Here is an 18,705-nt window from a genome sequence, read left to right on the forward strand (position 1 = left end):
ATAAACCCATACATTTTGTTTGTTTGTTTGTTTCCACTCCTTTCTTACAGAAAATCTAGCACGTTGTATTTATATATACTGTTTTGTATCTTGCATTTTTCTCTTAACAATATATTCTGGAGAGGACTCCAAATCAGTACCTAGAGATATCTTATTCATTCCTTTTATCTTTGGCTGCATTGTACCCCATCTTATGGATGTTGTGTTGGACATTTTGACACATGTGCTGTTCCATGTTTTAGATGGTGTATTTTCAAACTCTGTTTATGGAAGTGAGAGTGCTAGTCAAAGAGTTAATACCTCAATTTCCTCACGTAGAAAATGGCAATAATATTAGCTACCTCAGAGATCATTATAAAAAGCGATTATAGGGGTACCTGAGTGGCTCAATTAGTTAAGCATACGACTTTGGCTCAGGTCGTGATCTCGCAGTCCATGAGTTCGAGCCCCACGTTGGGCTCTGTGCTGACAGCTGAGAGCCTGGAGCCTGCTTTGGATTCCGTGTCTCCCTCCCTCTCTGCCCCTTCCTCGCTCGCACTCTGTCTCTCTCTCTCTCTGTCTCAAAAATAAATAAACATTCAAAATATTTTTAAAAAATTTTTTAAATAATCATATTAATATATGTAAAGGACTTAGAATATGCCTAGCATGTAATATATGTTATAGAAATGTTAATATTTATCGTTTTTTATTAAGAGTACACGAAAAGTCAAAGATTACTATACACTATAGTCTGTGCTTTCAAAACCACTTAAAACCATATTTGAATCCTTAATACAGATACTCTTTTTTGGGTATTTTTTGCATGTGCTGGACCTCTTAAATATCAGTGCATTCAAGGTGAATTGAGGAGACCCTTTCCCAGTTATCCAAATGTTGGCATTATTCTTTGTTATGAGGTTTTTCAGAATTACTTTTATAGTTAAGTTCATCCATCCTAAAATTTGTCCTTATTTTAATTATATATACATGTATCTCTCTGAATGGTTTTCATTATAAATGCTAGGAGCAAGTATCTTATGTGATGCTGTGTTCAGCACATTATGTTGTCAACTATTAAAAATCCAGTCTCCAGGGCGCCTGGGTGGCTCACTCAGTTAAGTGTCTAACTTCGGCTCAGGTCATGTGAGTTTAAGCCCCACATTAGGCTCTAAGCTGACAGCTCAGAGCCCGGAGCCTGCTTTGGATTCTGTGTCTCGTTCCTTCTTTGCCCCTTCTCACCCCTCTCTCTCAAAAGTAAACATTAAAAAATCCAGTCTCCAAAATGGATTTTTACCTGATAAAGCTGCAGAGACGTCCTGATAGCTGGAGCAACAAGTTTATGCAGGTGGTCTGTGTCCCCAAATATCTGCTCTTCTCAGGTTATTCTAAAGTCACCTTCGAAGAGGGTGTGAAAGCCACGTAGGGAAGAATCCAGGCTGTAAAACAAAGTCATAATTACTGTTCATTCACTGGACCAGTGGTGTTCAGAATCCTGTTAATTTGAGCAAAGACTGAGTCTCCACTTGCTGCATCAAGAATAATATCTTTAGGCAGATTCAGCAGAGATTGTACCAAACATCTGACCCTGCAGCCCGCATTTGGACCCTCAGGACAGTGGGTCCAAATGGTCATCGTCGGTCATATTAGGACCCACAGAAGTACTTCGGTTCGCAATGTGGTATCTTGCGCAGTGTGGATCTCTACATCCTGGTCAGAATTGGTCTACCATGTATGTGCTAATCTAGTCCAGTATTCCCACCAGCGTGCCATTTCTCCAGTGGTGACTAACCAGGCTGTGAAATAGGCACAGCTTGTATTTTTCTTCTTTGTGTTTCTGGATATAACTTTTGGGCTCTATGACTTATAAAAAAAATTGGATTCTACCATAATAATGGAGAGAGAAAATGAAACGGAAACAAAATCTCAAAGTGGTCATTTAAATTATCAAGAGAACATTCATTTCTCATTCCCACCCTTTTTTAGATGACTAACAGAAGAGGCATAATAAAGGCTTGAAATGAATAACCAAAAGACTTTTCAGGGCTATCCAGGTTTTTATGTTTCTAGTTTTTTTTTTTTCTGGCTTGAGAACATGAGAGTCACTTAAGAGGAAATCTTTTGGGGTCCTTTACATCTTGGGTGAACATAGGGAATGGGTTTGGGGAAATGGCTCATCCTGGAAAAAACAAAAATCCAAACATGAAAATCCAGTCTCCGGTAGTAGGCTTTCTCTTCAGTGAGTTCTACCAAGTTGCGTAGTTGTGTTTGTGGCCAGTCTTTTCAGCTTTCCTTTAAACTCGAATGATAGGCATTTAGTTTTCTTTTCAGAAAGAAAACCATCCTTCATTCAGTTTTAACACTTTATATACACTAATATCCCCCATGTCTGTTTTTTAAGAATTTTGAGATAGGATCCTTATGATGAAATTAACCATTGCTTAGTTTAGATACATGCAGTCCTGGGGCGCCTGGCTGGCTCAGTTGGTTGAGTGTCTGACTTCAGCTCAGGTCATAATCTCACAATTCATGAGTTCAAGCCCCAGCTGTGCTGACAGCTCAGAGCCTGGAATCTGCTTTGGATTCTGTGTCTCCCTCTCTGTCCCTCCCCTGCTCATGTTCTGTCTCTCTCTTTCAAAAATAAATAAACATTAAAAAAAATTTTTTAGATATATACAGTCCCAATCAAGTCTACCCTTACAGCTCAACTAACCAACTTCTTTTTAATTTGTAGTCACATGTTTTCATAATATAAAAGCATAAAAAAACATGTGTAGTAAGGAGTGTTGTTCTCTCATCTGTCCCCTGTCCACCAAGATCCTATGTTCCTTTCCCTTTGCTTTTCTAAATTACCTGATAATAACTTACTGGCTATCCTTCCAGGGTTTCTTAAATATGGTCAGATTCAGGGGCACCTGGGTAGCTCAGTTGGTTGAGCACCCGACTTTGGCTCAGGTCATGATCTCCCAGTTCAGGAGTTCAAGCCCCACATCAGGCTCGCTGCTGTCAGCCTATCAGCGCAAAGCCTGCTTCAGATCCTCTGCCCCCTCTCTCTGCCCCTCCCCGCTTGCGCTCTCCCAAAAAATAAATATGTAAATAAAATGTATATAGTCAGATTCACATACAGTTCTTACTTCTGTACTTTTTAACCAAAAATTAACTCATAGATTCTCTTTGCTTTCTTTTCATATAGGAATATACATCGAAAGTTTCCCACATTCATAGACCATTTCATTGTTCTCTTAGTAGCAGTATAGTGAGCCATTGTATGTATGAACGGGTTTGAGGTTGTTTCCAATACTTTTCCTATCATAAGTAATACTGCAGTCAATAATGTGTGCAAGAATATCTATATTCCCAAAGTATAGATAGATTCCCAAAAGTAATCAGCAATTATATACAGTTATAATTTTGATATCTACTAATTGCCTTCCTTAGGGTTTATACCAGTTTATACTCCATCCAGAATGTTTAGAAGTGTCTGTTTCCAGGCACATGAAAAGATGCTCAATGTCACTCCTCATCAGGGAAATACAAATCAAAACCACACTCAGATATCACCTCACGCCAGTCAGAGTGGCTAAAATGAACAAATCAGGAGACTATAGATGCTGGCGAGGATGTGGAGAAACGGGAACCCTCTTGCACTGTTGGTGGGAATGCAAACTGGTGCAGCCACTCTGGAAAACAGTGTGGAGGTTCCTCAAAAAATTAAAAATAGACCTACCCTATGACCCAGCAATAGCACTGCTAGGAATTTACCCAAGGGATACAGGAGTGCTGATGCATAGGGGCACTTGTACCCCAATGTTTATAGCAGCACTCTCAACAATAGCCAAATTATGGAAAGAGCCTAAATGTCCATCAACTGATGAATGGATAAAGAAATTGTGGTTTATATACACAATGGAGTACTACGTGGCAATGAGAAAGAATGAAATATGGCCCTTTGTAGCAACATGGATGGAACTGGAGAGTGTTATGCTAAGTGAAATAAGCCATACAGAGAAAGACAGATACCTATGTTTTCACTCTTAATGTGGATCCTGAGAAACTTAACAGAAACCCATGGGGGAGGGGAAGGAAAAAAAAGGTTAGAGTGGGAGAGAGCCAAAGCATAAGAGACTCTTAAAAACTGAGAACAAACTGAGGGTTGATGGAGAGTGGGAGGGTGGGGAGGGTGGGTGATGGGTATTGAGGAGGGCACCTTTCGGTATGAGCACTGGGTGTTGTATGGAAACCAATTTGACAATAAACTTCATATATTGAAAAAAAAAAGAAGTGTCTGTTTCCTTGCACCTTGTTTCCTATGCTATCCATTTGGGGGATTTTTTTTGGCCATTCTGATAGGTGAACAGTGATGTCTCAGTGTATTTTAAATTGTATTTCTCTTCCTATGAGTGGGGGCGAGCGTCTTTTCTTTATTAAGGGGCCGTTTGCATTTTCTGTTAGTGAAACGGAACTGGCTATGCATATCCCTTGCTTGTTTTCTTTTGGGGAATTATTTTTCTCATTGACTACAAGGAGATCTTAGTATATTAAGATTACACTTTCATTTATGAGTCTTTTGACTATGTTTATAGTATGTTTTGCTCTATGTAGGTTTGCTTATTCACAGAGTAAAATTTATTGATCTTTTTATAAGTTTTGGATTTTCAAAGCTTCTAGTAGTTAAAAAACTCTCTTCCACTCCAAAGTTATGAAAGAATTCTTTTTTTTTCACATGCTTTTTTAAAATTTCTTATAAAATCTTTGATCCTTTTCCTATGTATCCTGGTGTAATGTGTGAAGCAGGGATCCAATTTTATTTTTTCCAAATGGCTACCTAGTCTTCCCAACATCATTTATTATCAAGTAGTCCATTCTTCCCCCTCTGACTTGAGATGCCAACTTTGTTATAATGTCAAGTTCTCCAGCCACTGTTGGAATTTCAATAGCTTATTGCCAGTTAATTTGACCTGCTCTGTGTGTGGATATCCCTTTCATCATTAGGCACTCATAACTAACACTTTAAGAATGACATGGAAAGGAATAATACAAAATTGGGAGCAGGTCAGTGCTTCAAGGGCCCTGACATAGGCTGCTGTTAATCGAGGTTGTCTGTAATCCTCCCTCATAACGTAAAAACCTTAGTGTGTATCTCCAGTTTTGTCCGCAGAGTGAAGTGTATTGATTATAATAATGCTTACCTAAGATTGTCCTAGAGTGTTGATTAGCTACACTGAGAGTACTGAGAAGGACTAAGAATTAATTGATTTGGTTCATGGTGCATATCGATACCTTTGGAAATGAGGTTTATGGGACTCTCAGGAGAGAAACTTAACAGGCCATTTATGTCCTAGGTTCATCTGTACACTTTACAGACCTACAAAAAATACAACTGTATGACAGTGGTCTAGTACAAGATAGTAAATGGAGTCTCCTGGGTGACTCAGTCAATTGGGCATCCAGCTTTGGCTCAGGTCATGATCTGGCGATTCATGAGTTCCAGCCCCACATTGGGCTCTGTGCGGACAGCTCAGAGCCTGAAGCTTGCTTTGGATTCTGTGTCTCCCTCTCTTTCTCTGCCCTTCCCCTGCTCACACTGTCTCTCTCTCAAAAATAACATTAAAAAAAAAAAAAAGTAAATGGCCTTGACTGCCTGCATCGAGTCTAGAGGCAAGTTAGAAGTCACAATGTCTTTTCTTCCCTTTTCAGTCGGCCAACTTTGTCTATCCAGCATCCACCATCTGCAGCAATTAGCATTCAGCGTCCTGCCCAGTCACGGGATGTAACAACAAGAATCACACTGCCATCTCATCCTGCATTAGGGACGCCAAAACAGCAGCTTCACACCATGGCTCAGGTAAAACCAGAGGCAAAACCACCCATGTAGGCTGTGGGTTAAAACCAGAGTTGTGCAAAACTTGATAAGAACCTCGCAGCAGTATGGAAGGCAGCAATTGCTTTTAACTGCATTGAGGTTGAGCTGTTCTTGTTTATAACTGTGTTGTGGATCTCCCCCCGCCAGAAAACTATCTTCAGCACCGGTACACCAGTGGCTGCGGCCACAGTAGCACCTATTTTGGCAACCAACACCATTCCTTCAGCGACTACAGCCGGTAAGTTGGCAGCCCTGCTCTCCTGCTAGGGAAGTGTGAGTCTTAAGTGTTGAGTTAATTTTTCATTTCTCAGCTTCAGTCAGAGGAAACGAATAGGCTAGAAGAATTTTCTTATCTTTTCCTAAGACCTTTTGTCAGGTTTTGGAGAATCTGTAGTGTGTGTAAAGAGATCATTGTTGAAAAGGTTTTTTTTCTCCAATTTCAGGCTCTGTGTCACACACACAAGCTCCCACAAGTACAATTGTTACCATGACAATGCCCTCACATTCGTCCCATGCTACCGCTGTGACCACCTCAAACATCCCAGTCGGTAAGTGTCCTGCAACCTTCACACAGAGCTTGAAAGGGATTTTTCTGCCCCTCTGACCAGGTCTTCATATACAAGGCTAGTATTGGTAGGGTTTTTTTTTTTTTTTTCTAATTGTTGTTGTTGATTTTCAAGGCAATGCTGAATTTAACTCTTAAATGTCTTTTTCATACAGATTTGGCATTGAGAGTAAGGGGGAAAAAGAGGATAATAATGTTTGAGAGCTCAAAGTAAACATTTTAACACAGCTTTGACTTCCTCATTCATCAGACTTTACCTTTTCTGTGTGTACCTATTAAGAAATAAGTTAACTTCACAGACATAGACAAGATTCACAGGAAAAACAGGAAAGAAGCACGGATCTGGAATGAAGAGAACTTGTACACGGCTGGATTGTTTAGGAAAAATCTCTGGATGATGCACAGCAGGAAGGGTGATAACCCTCAAGTTGATTACCTTAGGTTCTCATCTGACTGCTACCTCAAGATACTTCACAACTGTCATAAAATTTCTTCTAAGCTTTGTTCCCCTTTTAAATTTGTATATGCCTTGAATATTAAGAAGCAAATCTATGAGGGACACCTGGGTGGCTTAGTCAGTTAAGCGTCTGACTTTGGGTCAGGTCACAGTCTCATGGTTTGTGGGTTCGAGCTCCGCATTAGGCTCTCTGCTAACAGCTTGGAGCCTGGAGCCTGCTTCAGATTCTGTGTCTCCCTCTTTCTCTGTCTCTCTCCCACTCATGCTCTTTCTCACTTTCTCTCAAAAATAAACATTAAAGAAACTTTTAAAAAAGAAGAAGAAAAAATCTTTGAAACATTTCTGGCAGCCAAACTTTAATCATTAAGAGCAGGGATCGAGCGTCTTTCTGTGTAGCGCCAGATTATAAATATTTTAGGCTTTGTAAGCTTCATAGGTCTGTGTCACAACTGCTGAGTTGTGGATAATATGTAAACAAATGAGTGTGACTATAGTTCAGTCTTTTTATGGACACAGAAATTTGGATTTCATATAATTTCCATGTGTCATGAAATGTTCTTCTTTTGATTTCTGCCCTCCCCGCTCCACCATGACAAAGTATGAACCCATGTACAGCCCATGGGCCATACAGAACCAGCATCAGGCGGGAGTTGCCCACAGGCTGCCAACACCTGTCCTGGGGGCTGAGGTCTCACCGTCACAGCTTCCAAAGCAGAGACTGACCTGTGAGGCAGAGCACTGCTCTGTTTAATTCACAAGCCCCAGGTTTAGTATCCAGGGTTAGCTTTGATTTGGTTGTATGAAATTAAGCATGTCATTTTACTGTTTATTCCCAGAGACATGGGACAGCTGCCATGTTTTTCATAAACTTTTGGAAGAGTGCTTTCTGTGAGATGACACACTGACATACTTACCTGGCAGAAGTCTGGTGAGCAGACACGGAAGAATGGCTTCCCTACTGCTACATTCCAGTGTTCCTTCCCTCTGTGCTTCCTTCCTTTCTTCCTTCCCATGTCAGACAGCTTCACATTCCTCTGGGAAAACTTGGAGGACACTTTTCCGGAATGATAGTGGGACCCAGGAAGTCCTTCCCCCTCCCTTAGATAATTTGGCCACGCCAGTCCTTAACTTGGTAGTAAGTCCCACAGTAGGCTTTTAGCAGTGAAAAAACACTGCTACTGCCTTTTTCTCACGTTACCGCTCACTGCATCTTGGCGTTGGAGAGACCATACTTCTTTCACACCCCTCTGAATTTAATTCCCTCCTTTGAAAAGAAGTTCGGAGGGTATGATTTTAGCATTGACACACTTTTATTGGAAAAGAACGTTGCTTATTCCATATTGTCACCTCACACCATTTTCTGATTATGTCTCTTCAGCACTGTAACAACAGATCCAGGTTTATTCTTGCCATCTTTATAGTCAAGAGCCTCACTAGCATATCTATAGCTACGAAGAAAGTTAGACCAGTGAAGAGAGGACAGTGTGCCCTATAGGGGCTCTCTGGTTTCATCTTGAATCCTCTCTGTAAAGAGTTATTTAGAGATTAGGTCCTGTTAATGTCACTGTATCTTCCCAAGCGGTCACACTGTGGAAGTAAACTCAGAGTACCAGGAGAAGGAAATATGTGCATTCATTTGGCTAAAACAATTAACTTTTTACCTGTCTTAAGTTACAGGGCAGTATTCTACATCTTCCAGCTGTTTAATCTTTGATTTTTAGCCATTTCGTAAATTCTAGATAAGAAAATCATTTGACACAAGTGTCCAGATTTAACATCTGCTACTTAATGTGACTGATTTTGTCTAAGTCCCACTAGGCTCATATTCTAGTTTTCTTTTCCTTATTTACGGTAAGCCAAATACTTTCCTGTTACATTACTAGATGATCCCTGTGCAGAGGTACCTCAGTTGAGAAAGGAAACCTGATATTAACCCTACAGCATTGGTTTTCAAGTAGTTAGGGGATATATTAAAATCACTTAAGCAGCTTTTTCCAAGTCACACTTGCTTTCTCCAGGTGAGATTAAATACTGAATTCAACCATTTTTACTAATAGAAATGTGTTGAGTCAGGGGGGAAAAAAGCCTAATTAACCATGAGCATAGTTTCTGCCTTTAAGGAGTGCTCATTTCCAGTAGAATACTGTCTTTATTTTCTCCATGCTCTGGCCTACATATGACAGAGGTGTTGGAATTATAAAAAGCGGAATCGGATGATCACAGCATTCAGAAAACCAGGGATTCTCTTTGGAGGTGGCATTATGTTCAACTTATGATTTTTGCATTATGTTTTTCCTGAAGTGTTTGGGTGTTTTTTTGTTTTGTTGTGTTGTGTTTTGGTTTTTAGATAATTGAGAATATGTGGCTTATTTTAATTTTTTGAATGTTTTGTTTATTTTTGAGAGAGAGAGTGGGGGGAGGGGCAGAAAGGAATGGAGACACAGAATCTGAAGCAGGCCTCAGGCTCTGAGCTGTCAGCACAGAGCCCAATGCAGCACTCAAACCCATGAACTGTGAAATCATGACCTGAGCCAAAGATGAACCCTAACCGACTAAGCCTCCCAGGGGCCCCTGTAGCTTTTTTTAATTAGAAACAAAGGTACAGCAGTAAATTTATGGGTGTGTGTATGGTTTACCAACCAGTGGTTAGCTGCTCTGCCTAATGACAACTGCATTCCTATTGGAAGCATTCTTTTCTCCTACCTTTTATGGGCACAGTGGGAAAACAAGGCTTGGTTGCTCCCCCTCTCCTTACCACCAGTGGAAGATGTGTCATGCCAGCTTCTCCGTTCATTAGCCATTAGATGTCATCATCAGTGGTTGAACTGGGCATTCCAGTATCCTCCTGCAGAAATTTCTCCAGCTGCCTTCCTTGGGAAATAGCTGGGGATCATGGTGGGTTTGTGCTGCTTACTGTCGGTGTTCAGTGCACTGCACTTTGGCTAATGTAGTGGCATCATCCTCATCACCAGTGTTTATGTGCCAGTCACTGCTGTGACTTGGGTCTTACACGGATAGTAGCTGTCCTTCTGTCTCTCTGATGTAGCCTGCAGCTCTCCTTTCCAAATTCCCTCACATAGAGTTAACAGGTCTGTAAGAACACTAAAGTAGGTCCCAGTTCAGCTGTACCTTCTAAACAAAACTTGATTGCAAATACTAGAGGAGAGCAAACTTTGAGCCTCACATTAGATTTGAAAACCGTATGTAGTCATCTTGATTTTGCTGTAAAGCATTATGGAGGGGCGCCTGGGTGGCTCAGTCAACTAAGCATCCAACTTAGTCTTGGCTCAGGTCATGATCTCATGGTTTGTGAGTTTGAGCCCCGAGTCAGGCTCTATACTGACAGCATGGAGCTTGCTTGGGATTCTGTCTCTCCCTCTTTTTCTGCTCTTCCCCCGCTCGCTCGCTCGCGCTCACTCTCTCTCTCTCTCTCACGTGTGTGCGCTGTCTCTCACAAAAAAGAGAGCATTATGCATTTCTTTCTAAAACGAAAGCATTATGTAAAATCACAGGATGTTCAGAGGACCTAAGAAATAAAGTGATTATCAGGGTGTTTGGGTGGCTCAGTCAGTTGAGCATCTGACTCTTGGTTTTGGCTCAGGTCACGATCTCACGGTTTGTGAGTTCAAGCCCCACATCAAGGCTCTGTGTTGTTAGTGCAGAGCCTGCATGGGATTCTGTTTGTCTCTCCCTCCCTCTCTCTCTGCTAAATAGAAGCTAAGATCTTTGCCATGTCTGTATTCAAAATTTTGTTGATTTTTTTTTTTCCTAATTAAAATTTGTTCTCCTTTTAAAAAAAGGCCTCCAAGAAGCCAGGTCTAGGGGAAAGGACCTGATTACTGGTATTTTTGTTAAAGTACTGATGATGTTGAACCCTGTTTGACAAATAAATATATGAATGTATCAGTGGAGTATTGTATTGAAATAACTCAGTTGAATTTTATGTACTCCTCTTCTTTTATTATGAAAACTAAAAAGCCAGGCTTCTTATTACTGTTTGCATTCTTAAGATTGTTGCTGGCCAAGAATGTTTTGGCATGCCAATAAAAGCATATGAGAGGTAATGTGATTGGATTTTGCATTTGTAGCTAAGGTGGTGCCTCAGCAGATCACACACACTTCTCCTCGGATCCAGCCTGATTACCCTGCGGAGAGGAGTAGCCTGATTCCCATTTCAGGTCATCGGGCCTCTCCAAATCCTGTGGCCATGGAAACCCGAAGTGACAATAGGTAGGAGGGAATGTGCTGGTTACACTGCCCCATTGTGTCATTAGTTGGTTTGATTTTTCAGTAACAAAATGTCTCACAATATAGTATATATACACTTATTTTCAAATTTGCTCCTGAAAATAATATGTTGTACAATTTATTTTTTCATTTTGTGAAAATGTGCTGTGTTTATTTAGCTATTCTCCTTTTGATAGATATTCTGCTAGTTATCTGCTTTTTTTGTTTGGTGTGTTTCTGTGTTTGATTTATTTTGAGGCAGTCTGACCGTATGGATTGCAGCATCGTGACCCTTTCTCCCTAAGTACTTTCCTTTTCAGCCCCAAAGAACAGAGACCTTCTCATAACCACAGTGCAATTACCCAAAATGATTCTTTAGTCTTCCATTCCCGTTCAGTGACACTTTTTAAGACTATGGACAGGCCAGTTGTTTTTGTAGAACGTTCTTCAGTTGGGCTTGTTGGATACTTTCATCATTAGATTCAGGTTATGCATTTTTGGAGCAAATACCACTTAGGTGATGCATTCTTCTCACTGTCACCGCAGCAGAGAGCTTATGACGCCCTTGTGTCTCACCATTAGCCATGGCAATGCTGGTTATGTAATGAAGGTGGTGGTTGCCAGATTTTTCCATAAAGGTATATTTTTCTCCTTTGTAAACCACTGATCCGTGTGGAAATACTTTAAGACTGTAAATACCCTGCTCCTCAGTAAACTTCGTCTCAGTGGTGTTAGCATCTGTTGATGCTTGGCTGAATCACTTGATGCTTGCAGTATGATGGTTGCAAAAAAGTGACTGTTTCTAACAGCCATTTCTTCCACATTTGTCAGTTGACATTCTTAGGTAAATAAGTTTTCTCTTATTTACACCCATTTATTTGTTTTGTTGTGCATCTTATTTTTTTAAATCAGCATGCGCTCATGGATTTGGTCTATTCACTATTATAATCCTTTGCTGTCCTCTGTTTTGATGCTCAGATTTTCTCTGGGAGCTTCTTGAGACCAGTTCCTGTGGGTTTTGTCATGTCCCATTCATTCTAGCCCTTCCTTACTTTCCACTGTAACAAGATACTCCACGCTCCTCAATAGTGTCTGAGCCCTGGCATCTCCCATTTCCCCAGGGAGACCTGGCTCCTTTTCATCATTTAGAAATCTGGATCTAGGTGGTAGCTCTGTTCATTGCTACTGGATTGTAATGATAGGCCCTTTTAGCAGACAGAAATAGGAAGTATATGATGTTGTAAAAATTCTTTAGTACACGTTGATACTTCTAGTTCAACCCCATTTCTTCCGCCATTCCGTATTTGTATCTCTTCTTCCCCAGTGAGAAGCTGGTACATACAGTGCTTATGAAATAATTTCAGAATTGGATCATTTTTAAGTGTTCTTGTTTGAGGACTGTGTGTTCTTGTGTGTAGGAATGCTTATAGGTTTTAATATGTTGGTCTTCTGTCCCATTCACCTTGCTAAACACATCTGTTAGCTCTAAAACTGGTAGATTCTCTTGGATTTCGTATGTAGGTGTATGAGGGATTTTTTTCGTTTCCATTTCACATACCTATTTTTTTCTCGTTAACTAGAGCTTCCAATGTGGTGTTGAATAGAGCAGAGATAGTGAACATTCTTAACTTATTCCTCACCTGAATGGGAATTCTTGTGAAATTTCATTATAGATTTTGGTAGATGCTATTTTCAGGTTGAGGAACCAAGTGTTTTCCTATTCCTATTTTTTAGGTATTTATATCATAAGTATCGAATGCGATTAAAATTTGGAGGGGGAGTATTTTTTAAATTCTATTCTAGTTAACATTTAGTGTTATCTTAGTTTCTATTAAATATTTTTTGTGTATCTTTTGTGATACTTCAAATGATTGTCCTCTTAATTTTTTAATAGTATCTAAAACAGTAGTAGAAATTCTGATAGTGGGTCATTCTTCCTGTGATAAACCTTATTTGATCATGATGTATTTTATTTTACATAGTACTCTATTGAGTTTTATTTAGAAATTTTTGTGTTGATGTAGAGAGCGAGATTTGTTTATCTTTTCTACTATTCTCCCTGTCCAGTTTTGGTATCAGGACTACATTAAGCTAAAAAAAAGTAAGTTAGATCTCGTTTCTTCTTTTTCTCGTCTCTGAATCAGTCTGTAGAAGTTTGAGGTTATCTGTATTATGTGTGTTTGATAAGATTTCCAGTAAAAACAGTCTGAACTTAAGAGTCTTTCAAATGGAATTGAGCTGAGCAAACCTTTGATTGTGAGTTTTTCTTTTGAGTCAGTTTGGTAATTAGTACTCTGTGTACATTTTTATGTTTGTTGATAATGGTTATTTATAGTACCCATGTATTTTTAAAAATCTTACTCTCTTGGTGTGTATCCTTTGATCTGACAGTTTATTTGGTACACAATTGGGGAAATGTTGGTATGGCATATAAGGGTATGAAGATGATCTGGGGGATAGGATCATTTGAAAGTGAAGAAGAAAATAGATCCATTTTGGCTCATATTATCTGTCTTCCACCTATAGACCGTCTGTTCCCGTTCAGTTCCAGTACTTTTTGCCAACATACCCACCTTCTGCATACCCACTGGCTGCGCACACGTACACCCCAATCACCAGCTCTGTGTCCACCATCCGACAGTATCCAGGTACAAGCCCTGCTAGGGGACTTTTAACTTGCCAGTTTTTGTAAGCAATGAAGTGAAAGTTGCCCAGTGAGTATTTCTAGAATGGGTTTTCTTACTCCACCTTCTCTTTTCAGATTCAGATAAGGTGATAATCTCAGGCTTTAAGGTTTTAGATCACATCTGTGTGATCTATAAAAAAGTTGCTGCTTATTGGTATATTTGCATGGTTTTATCCCACCTTGAGGATAATTATGTTAACAGTTTATCTTAAAATGGCAGTGTGGTTAAAATGGTAAAAGCTGTACTTTTATGGAGCTTCTTTTGTTTTGTGGGATATCTGTTGTGTTTGTAATATCAGTCCAGTTATGCTCAACACTCACCATCCTCACTTGTAAATAGTGTTCTTTTTGCTAATCCAGAAAAAATAATACTTAATCCTCAGGGTTTGTGTTTTCTTTTCGCATGAGACCCTCAGCTTGCTTTAGGCATAAGAGACCAGACTGTGGGTGTTGCCTTTCTACTGTGTGACCCGGGACTGCAGCCAGGGCTACATGGAGCCATTGAGCACTTGAATGGGGACCCAGCACAAATGAAAAACTGATTTTTTTTCTGTTTTACTTAATGAAAATTAGAGAAATTTTGAATATGTTTGGAACAATTTAGCGATCATGAAACTACTGTTTCAAAACTGTAGATTATATTGAATCAAAATACAAATGAAATATTTTTGATAAAAACTTACCTGATAAAAATTGAAGTCAGTATCTGATTTGAGATGTGCTTTAAGAACAAAACATACCCTGGGGCGCCTGGATGGCTTCAGTTCAGTGTCTGGCTCTTGATTTTGGCTCAGGTCATAATCCCTGGGGTCATGGGATCAAGCCCCATGTTGGGCTCTATACTGAGCGTGGAACCTACTTAAGATTCTCTCTCTTTGCCCCTCTACCCCTCTCACGCTTTCTCTCTCTCTCTCTCTCTCTCAAATAAAAATGTTTTAATTTAAAAAAATGTTTAAAAAGTGAAACTTACCTGGGGCGCCTAGGTGACTCACTCGGTTAAGGGTCTGACTTTGGCTCAGGTCATGATCTCATGGTTCGTGAGTTCAAGCCCCTCATCGGGCTCTGTGCTGACAGCTCGGAGCCTGGACCCTGCTTCAGATTCTGTGTCTCCCTCTCTCTGTTCCTCCCCCCGGCTCGTATTCTGTTTCTCTCTCTCTCAAAAATAAATAAAGATTATGGGGCGCCTGGGTGGTGCAGTCCGTTAAGTGTCCGACTTCAGCCAGGTCACGATCTCACAGTCGGCGAGTTCGAGCCCCGCGTCAGGCTCTGGGCTGATGGCTCAGAGCCTGGAGCCTGTTTCCGATTCTGTGTCTCCCTCTCTCTTTGCCCCTCCCCCGTTCATGCTCTGTCTCTCTCTGTCCCAAAAAAGTAAATAAACGTTGAAAAAAAAAATTTTTTTTTAAAAAATAAATAAAGATTAAAAAACAAATTTTTTTTTTAAAAGTGAAACTTACCCTGAATTTTGAAAACATAGTATGGAAAAGAGAATGTAAAATAGCTTATTAATTATTTTATAGTGATTATATTTTGAAATTGTAATATTCGGGGCATATTGGTTTAAACAAAATATATCATTAAAATTAATTTGGCCTGCTTTTTACTTTACTAATGTAGCTACTAGAAAATTTACAGTTGCAATGGACTTAACATCTCCATTGGACAACATTGGTCTAAAACTTTCAGATTCTCAGGTTTAATTTAAATAGCTTTGAAAACAGGTTCCTCAGTCTCTGCTTTGGGTTTTTTATTGTTTGTTTTTTTCTTTCCCCACAAAACTTTCTCCATGGCTTATTTTAATGTGGGGAAGTAGCTGATGAAATGTTCTGAGTTTTCTGTCCTATTTTGCTGTACATCAAAGTAATAACATCTTTTTTTAACGTTTATTTATCTTGAGAGAGAGCACGAGCAAGGGAGGGGCAGAGAGAGGGAGAGAGAGTAATAACATCTGTTCAAAAGAAACTTCTAACTATTCTTTATTAACAGTTCTATAAAGATAAAATGTGTTTACCTGATGTCAGAATAGGATGCAAGGGGCGCCTGGGTGGCTCAGTCGGTTAAGCGTCTGACTTTGGCTCCTGTCATGATCCCATGGTTCGTGAGTTTGAGCCCTACATCAGGCTCTGTGCTGATAGCTCGGAGCCTGGAGCCTGCTTCAGATTCTGTGTCTCCCTCTCTCTCTCTACCCCTCCCCTGCTTGTTCTTTCTCTCTCTCTCTCTCTCTCTCTCTCTCTCTCTGAAAAACAAACGTTAAAAAAAAAGTAGGATGCAAAAAGTATGGTAGAATCGTGTTGACAGTTAAGTAAACTTCACGTGTGTGTGTGTATGTGTGTGTGTGTGTGTGTGTGTGTGTGTGTGTGTGTGTTACATCTAATGCTGAGAATTCTTAAGTCTCCATTAGTAACAACACTTAAAGTTTTTTCATCTACCTCAGCCAGTTGATACTTCTGTAACAGTGCAGTCATGGTTGCCTTTCTGGAAAAGATAACTCATGACCAATATGTATTTTTCTGAATGCTATCCAACTGTAAAGGGCATGCAGAGTCCCTCTTGAGCTAGAACCATCTCTGCAGACACTATCATTTTATATAAATGTTTATTTGTAAACATCCATCAGAAGAGGACTGTCAGAAGTATCGGGGATCCTGCCAACCATCTGTTTCTCTACATTATTATTTTTCCAAGTGTCTTCTTTTACCACTGCAGTATTCCTGATGGATACAAACACAGAAAAATGAGTAGTCCAGTCAACAGCACTTACTTCTTCCAGTATCAGTGCTGTCATTGTTCGTCCAGAGGAGGGGTAATATATTATTTCTCAGACATGTGGATCTTTGCATGGGTGGACACAGCTGAAGGAATGATTTATTAACCAGCTTACAATATCGTGTTTTCAAGTGGCTCCTTTGTAAATGATTATAAAGAAGATGTTTCCAAATCAGGAAGAGAACAGGAAAATTTGTGTATAATAGCCTCCGATCTTGCAAAATATGAGATTACTCTAATACGTAGTTTATGATAGATTAGACTAGTTCGTGGGCTCTGGTTGTGTATAAAGATAGAATCTTTTTGGTTATTTAGTTACTAGGTATAGATACAAATATGTAATTATGAATATATACACATAATCTATATACTCTGTAAGTAATTGATCCATCTCAAATTGTTCCCGAAATTTCACTTGTTGTAGAGATGTTTTCCATTTCATTCATTTATTCATTCATGCGTTAATTTCACAAATATTTATTGAACCCTATTGTTGTATGTAAGGTCCTATTCTAGGCTCTGTTTTTAAAGTTGACTCTTAAACATCTTACTTTGATCAAGCTTAGAGCCACATGGGGAGATAAGACATGAAGAACCATTACTGGAGAGAATGTGCTAATCCCAACAAAAAAGGCTTGAGCAAAGCCAGGCTGCTTCTGAGCTAAGGTTATTTCTACTTTGAGAGGGTAGGCTTAGAGATCAGGAGTGACTTCCTAAAAGAAGTGACATTTGGAAAGCATCTCTCAGAATGAGTAGCACAGAGCCACGGTGGGACTGGGGGAAAGCACTTTTCTGTCTGTGAAGAAAGTGCACAGAATATGCGTTCGGAACAGAGTGGTTTGGTGTGGGTAGGAGTGTAGTGTGAGTGAGGATGCTGCACGTGGAATGAGATCAGCCCTTGAAAGGGTTGGGGTGGTGACTGGACTGCATGTTCAGGCAGGAGACCACAGCCGTCACTGAACAGAAACAACAAAGGTTCACTCACTTCTCAAGAAGAAATAATTTGGTGGGTGTTGATTTTTTTCTTCTTTCTTTTACAGCAAGGGAAGAATTGCAATATAGCAATGATTATAAATTTATACGTCCTAACATTTTGCTGTGATTTTCTCATTCATAATAATAATCTCCTTTTAACCAGTCTGTGGTTTATAGAACTTAAATTACATTGTTTCCTTTTTTTAATTGGTATATAATTGACATGACATTATCTTAGTTTCAGGTGTACAACACCTGATGATTTGATATTTGTGTATTTATGAAATGAGCACCATAATAAGTCTAATTAATTAACATCCATCACCTCAAATAATTACAAATTATTGTTTGTTATAAGGAGAACTTAAAGATCTACCCTCCTAGTAACTTCCAGTGTACAACGTAGTATTGACTCTAGTCACCATGCTGTGCATTACATCCTTGTGACTTATTTATTTTATAACTGGAAGTTTGTACTTTTGACTCCTTCACATATGTCTCCCACCCTACATTCCCTGCCTCTGGCAACCACCAATCTGTTCTTCATATCTGTGAATTCGGTTTGGTTTTGTTTGTTTTTAGATTCCACGTGCAAGTGACATCATAGCGAGTTTTTTTCTGTTTTTGTCTGACTTACTTCACTTAGCTGAATATTCTCAGGGTCCACCCATGTTGTCACAGATGGCAAGATTTCATTCCTTGTAAGGCTAAATAATTTTGTGTGTGTGTGTGTGTGTGTGTGTGTGTGTGTGTGTGTATGTGTGTAGATATAGATATCACATTTTATTTACCCATTTATCTGTCAGTGGAACCTTAGGGTTGTTTCTATATCTTGGCTATAATAAATAATGTTTCAATGAACATGGGGTGCATATATTTTTTTCGGGATTGTTTTGATGACTGAGAAGAAACATCTTTTTTTTTATGTTTTATTTTGAGACAGAGAGGGCATGTGGGGGGAGGAGGGGCAGAGAGAGGGAGAGAGAGAGAATCCCAAGCAGGCTCTGTGCTGACCCAATGTGGAGCTTGAACTCACAAACCGTGAGATCATTACCTGAGCCAAAATCAAGAGTCAGATGCTCATCCATGAGCCACCCAGGCACCCCAGAGAAGAAACATCTTTTGTATTTTTCTTTTCACGAAACATGAAAAATCCCTTCTCTGTGGTTTCCTGGGAATGCTGTTGTTTT

The 18,705-nt window shown here is 39.6% G+C and overlaps 1 protein-coding gene across 12 annotated transcripts in view; it reads left to right on the forward strand.

Annotated features, from left to right (window-relative positions):
- SAP130 (Sin3A associated protein 130) overlaps nucleotides 1-18,705 on the forward strand; it is an 81,878-nt gene that overhangs the window by 23,263 nt on the left and 39,910 nt on the right. For 11 of the 12 annotated variants that reach the window (XM_043576431.1, XM_043576435.1, XM_043576429.1 and 8 more), the window contains 5 exons: nucleotides 5,677-5,824; nucleotides 5,990-6,080; nucleotides 6,286-6,390; nucleotides 10,953-11,094; nucleotides 13,618-13,739. In XM_043576431.1, the coding sequence (XP_043432366.1) occupies nucleotides 5,677-5,824; nucleotides 5,990-6,080; nucleotides 6,286-6,390; nucleotides 10,953-11,094; nucleotides 13,618-13,739 (608 nt within the window). The remainder of the gene's footprint in view (nucleotides 1-5,676; nucleotides 5,825-5,989; nucleotides 6,081-6,285; nucleotides 6,391-10,952; nucleotides 11,095-13,617; nucleotides 13,740-18,705) is intronic. The other variant, XM_043576439.1, reaches the window with a different exon arrangement.

This window comes from Prionailurus bengalensis, chromosome C1 (genome assembly GCF_016509475.1).
Source record: "Prionailurus bengalensis isolate Pbe53 chromosome C1, Fcat_Pben_1.1_paternal_pri, whole genome shotgun sequence".
Classification (NCBI taxonomy): domain Eukaryota; kingdom Metazoa; phylum Chordata; class Mammalia; order Carnivora; family Felidae; genus Prionailurus; species Prionailurus bengalensis.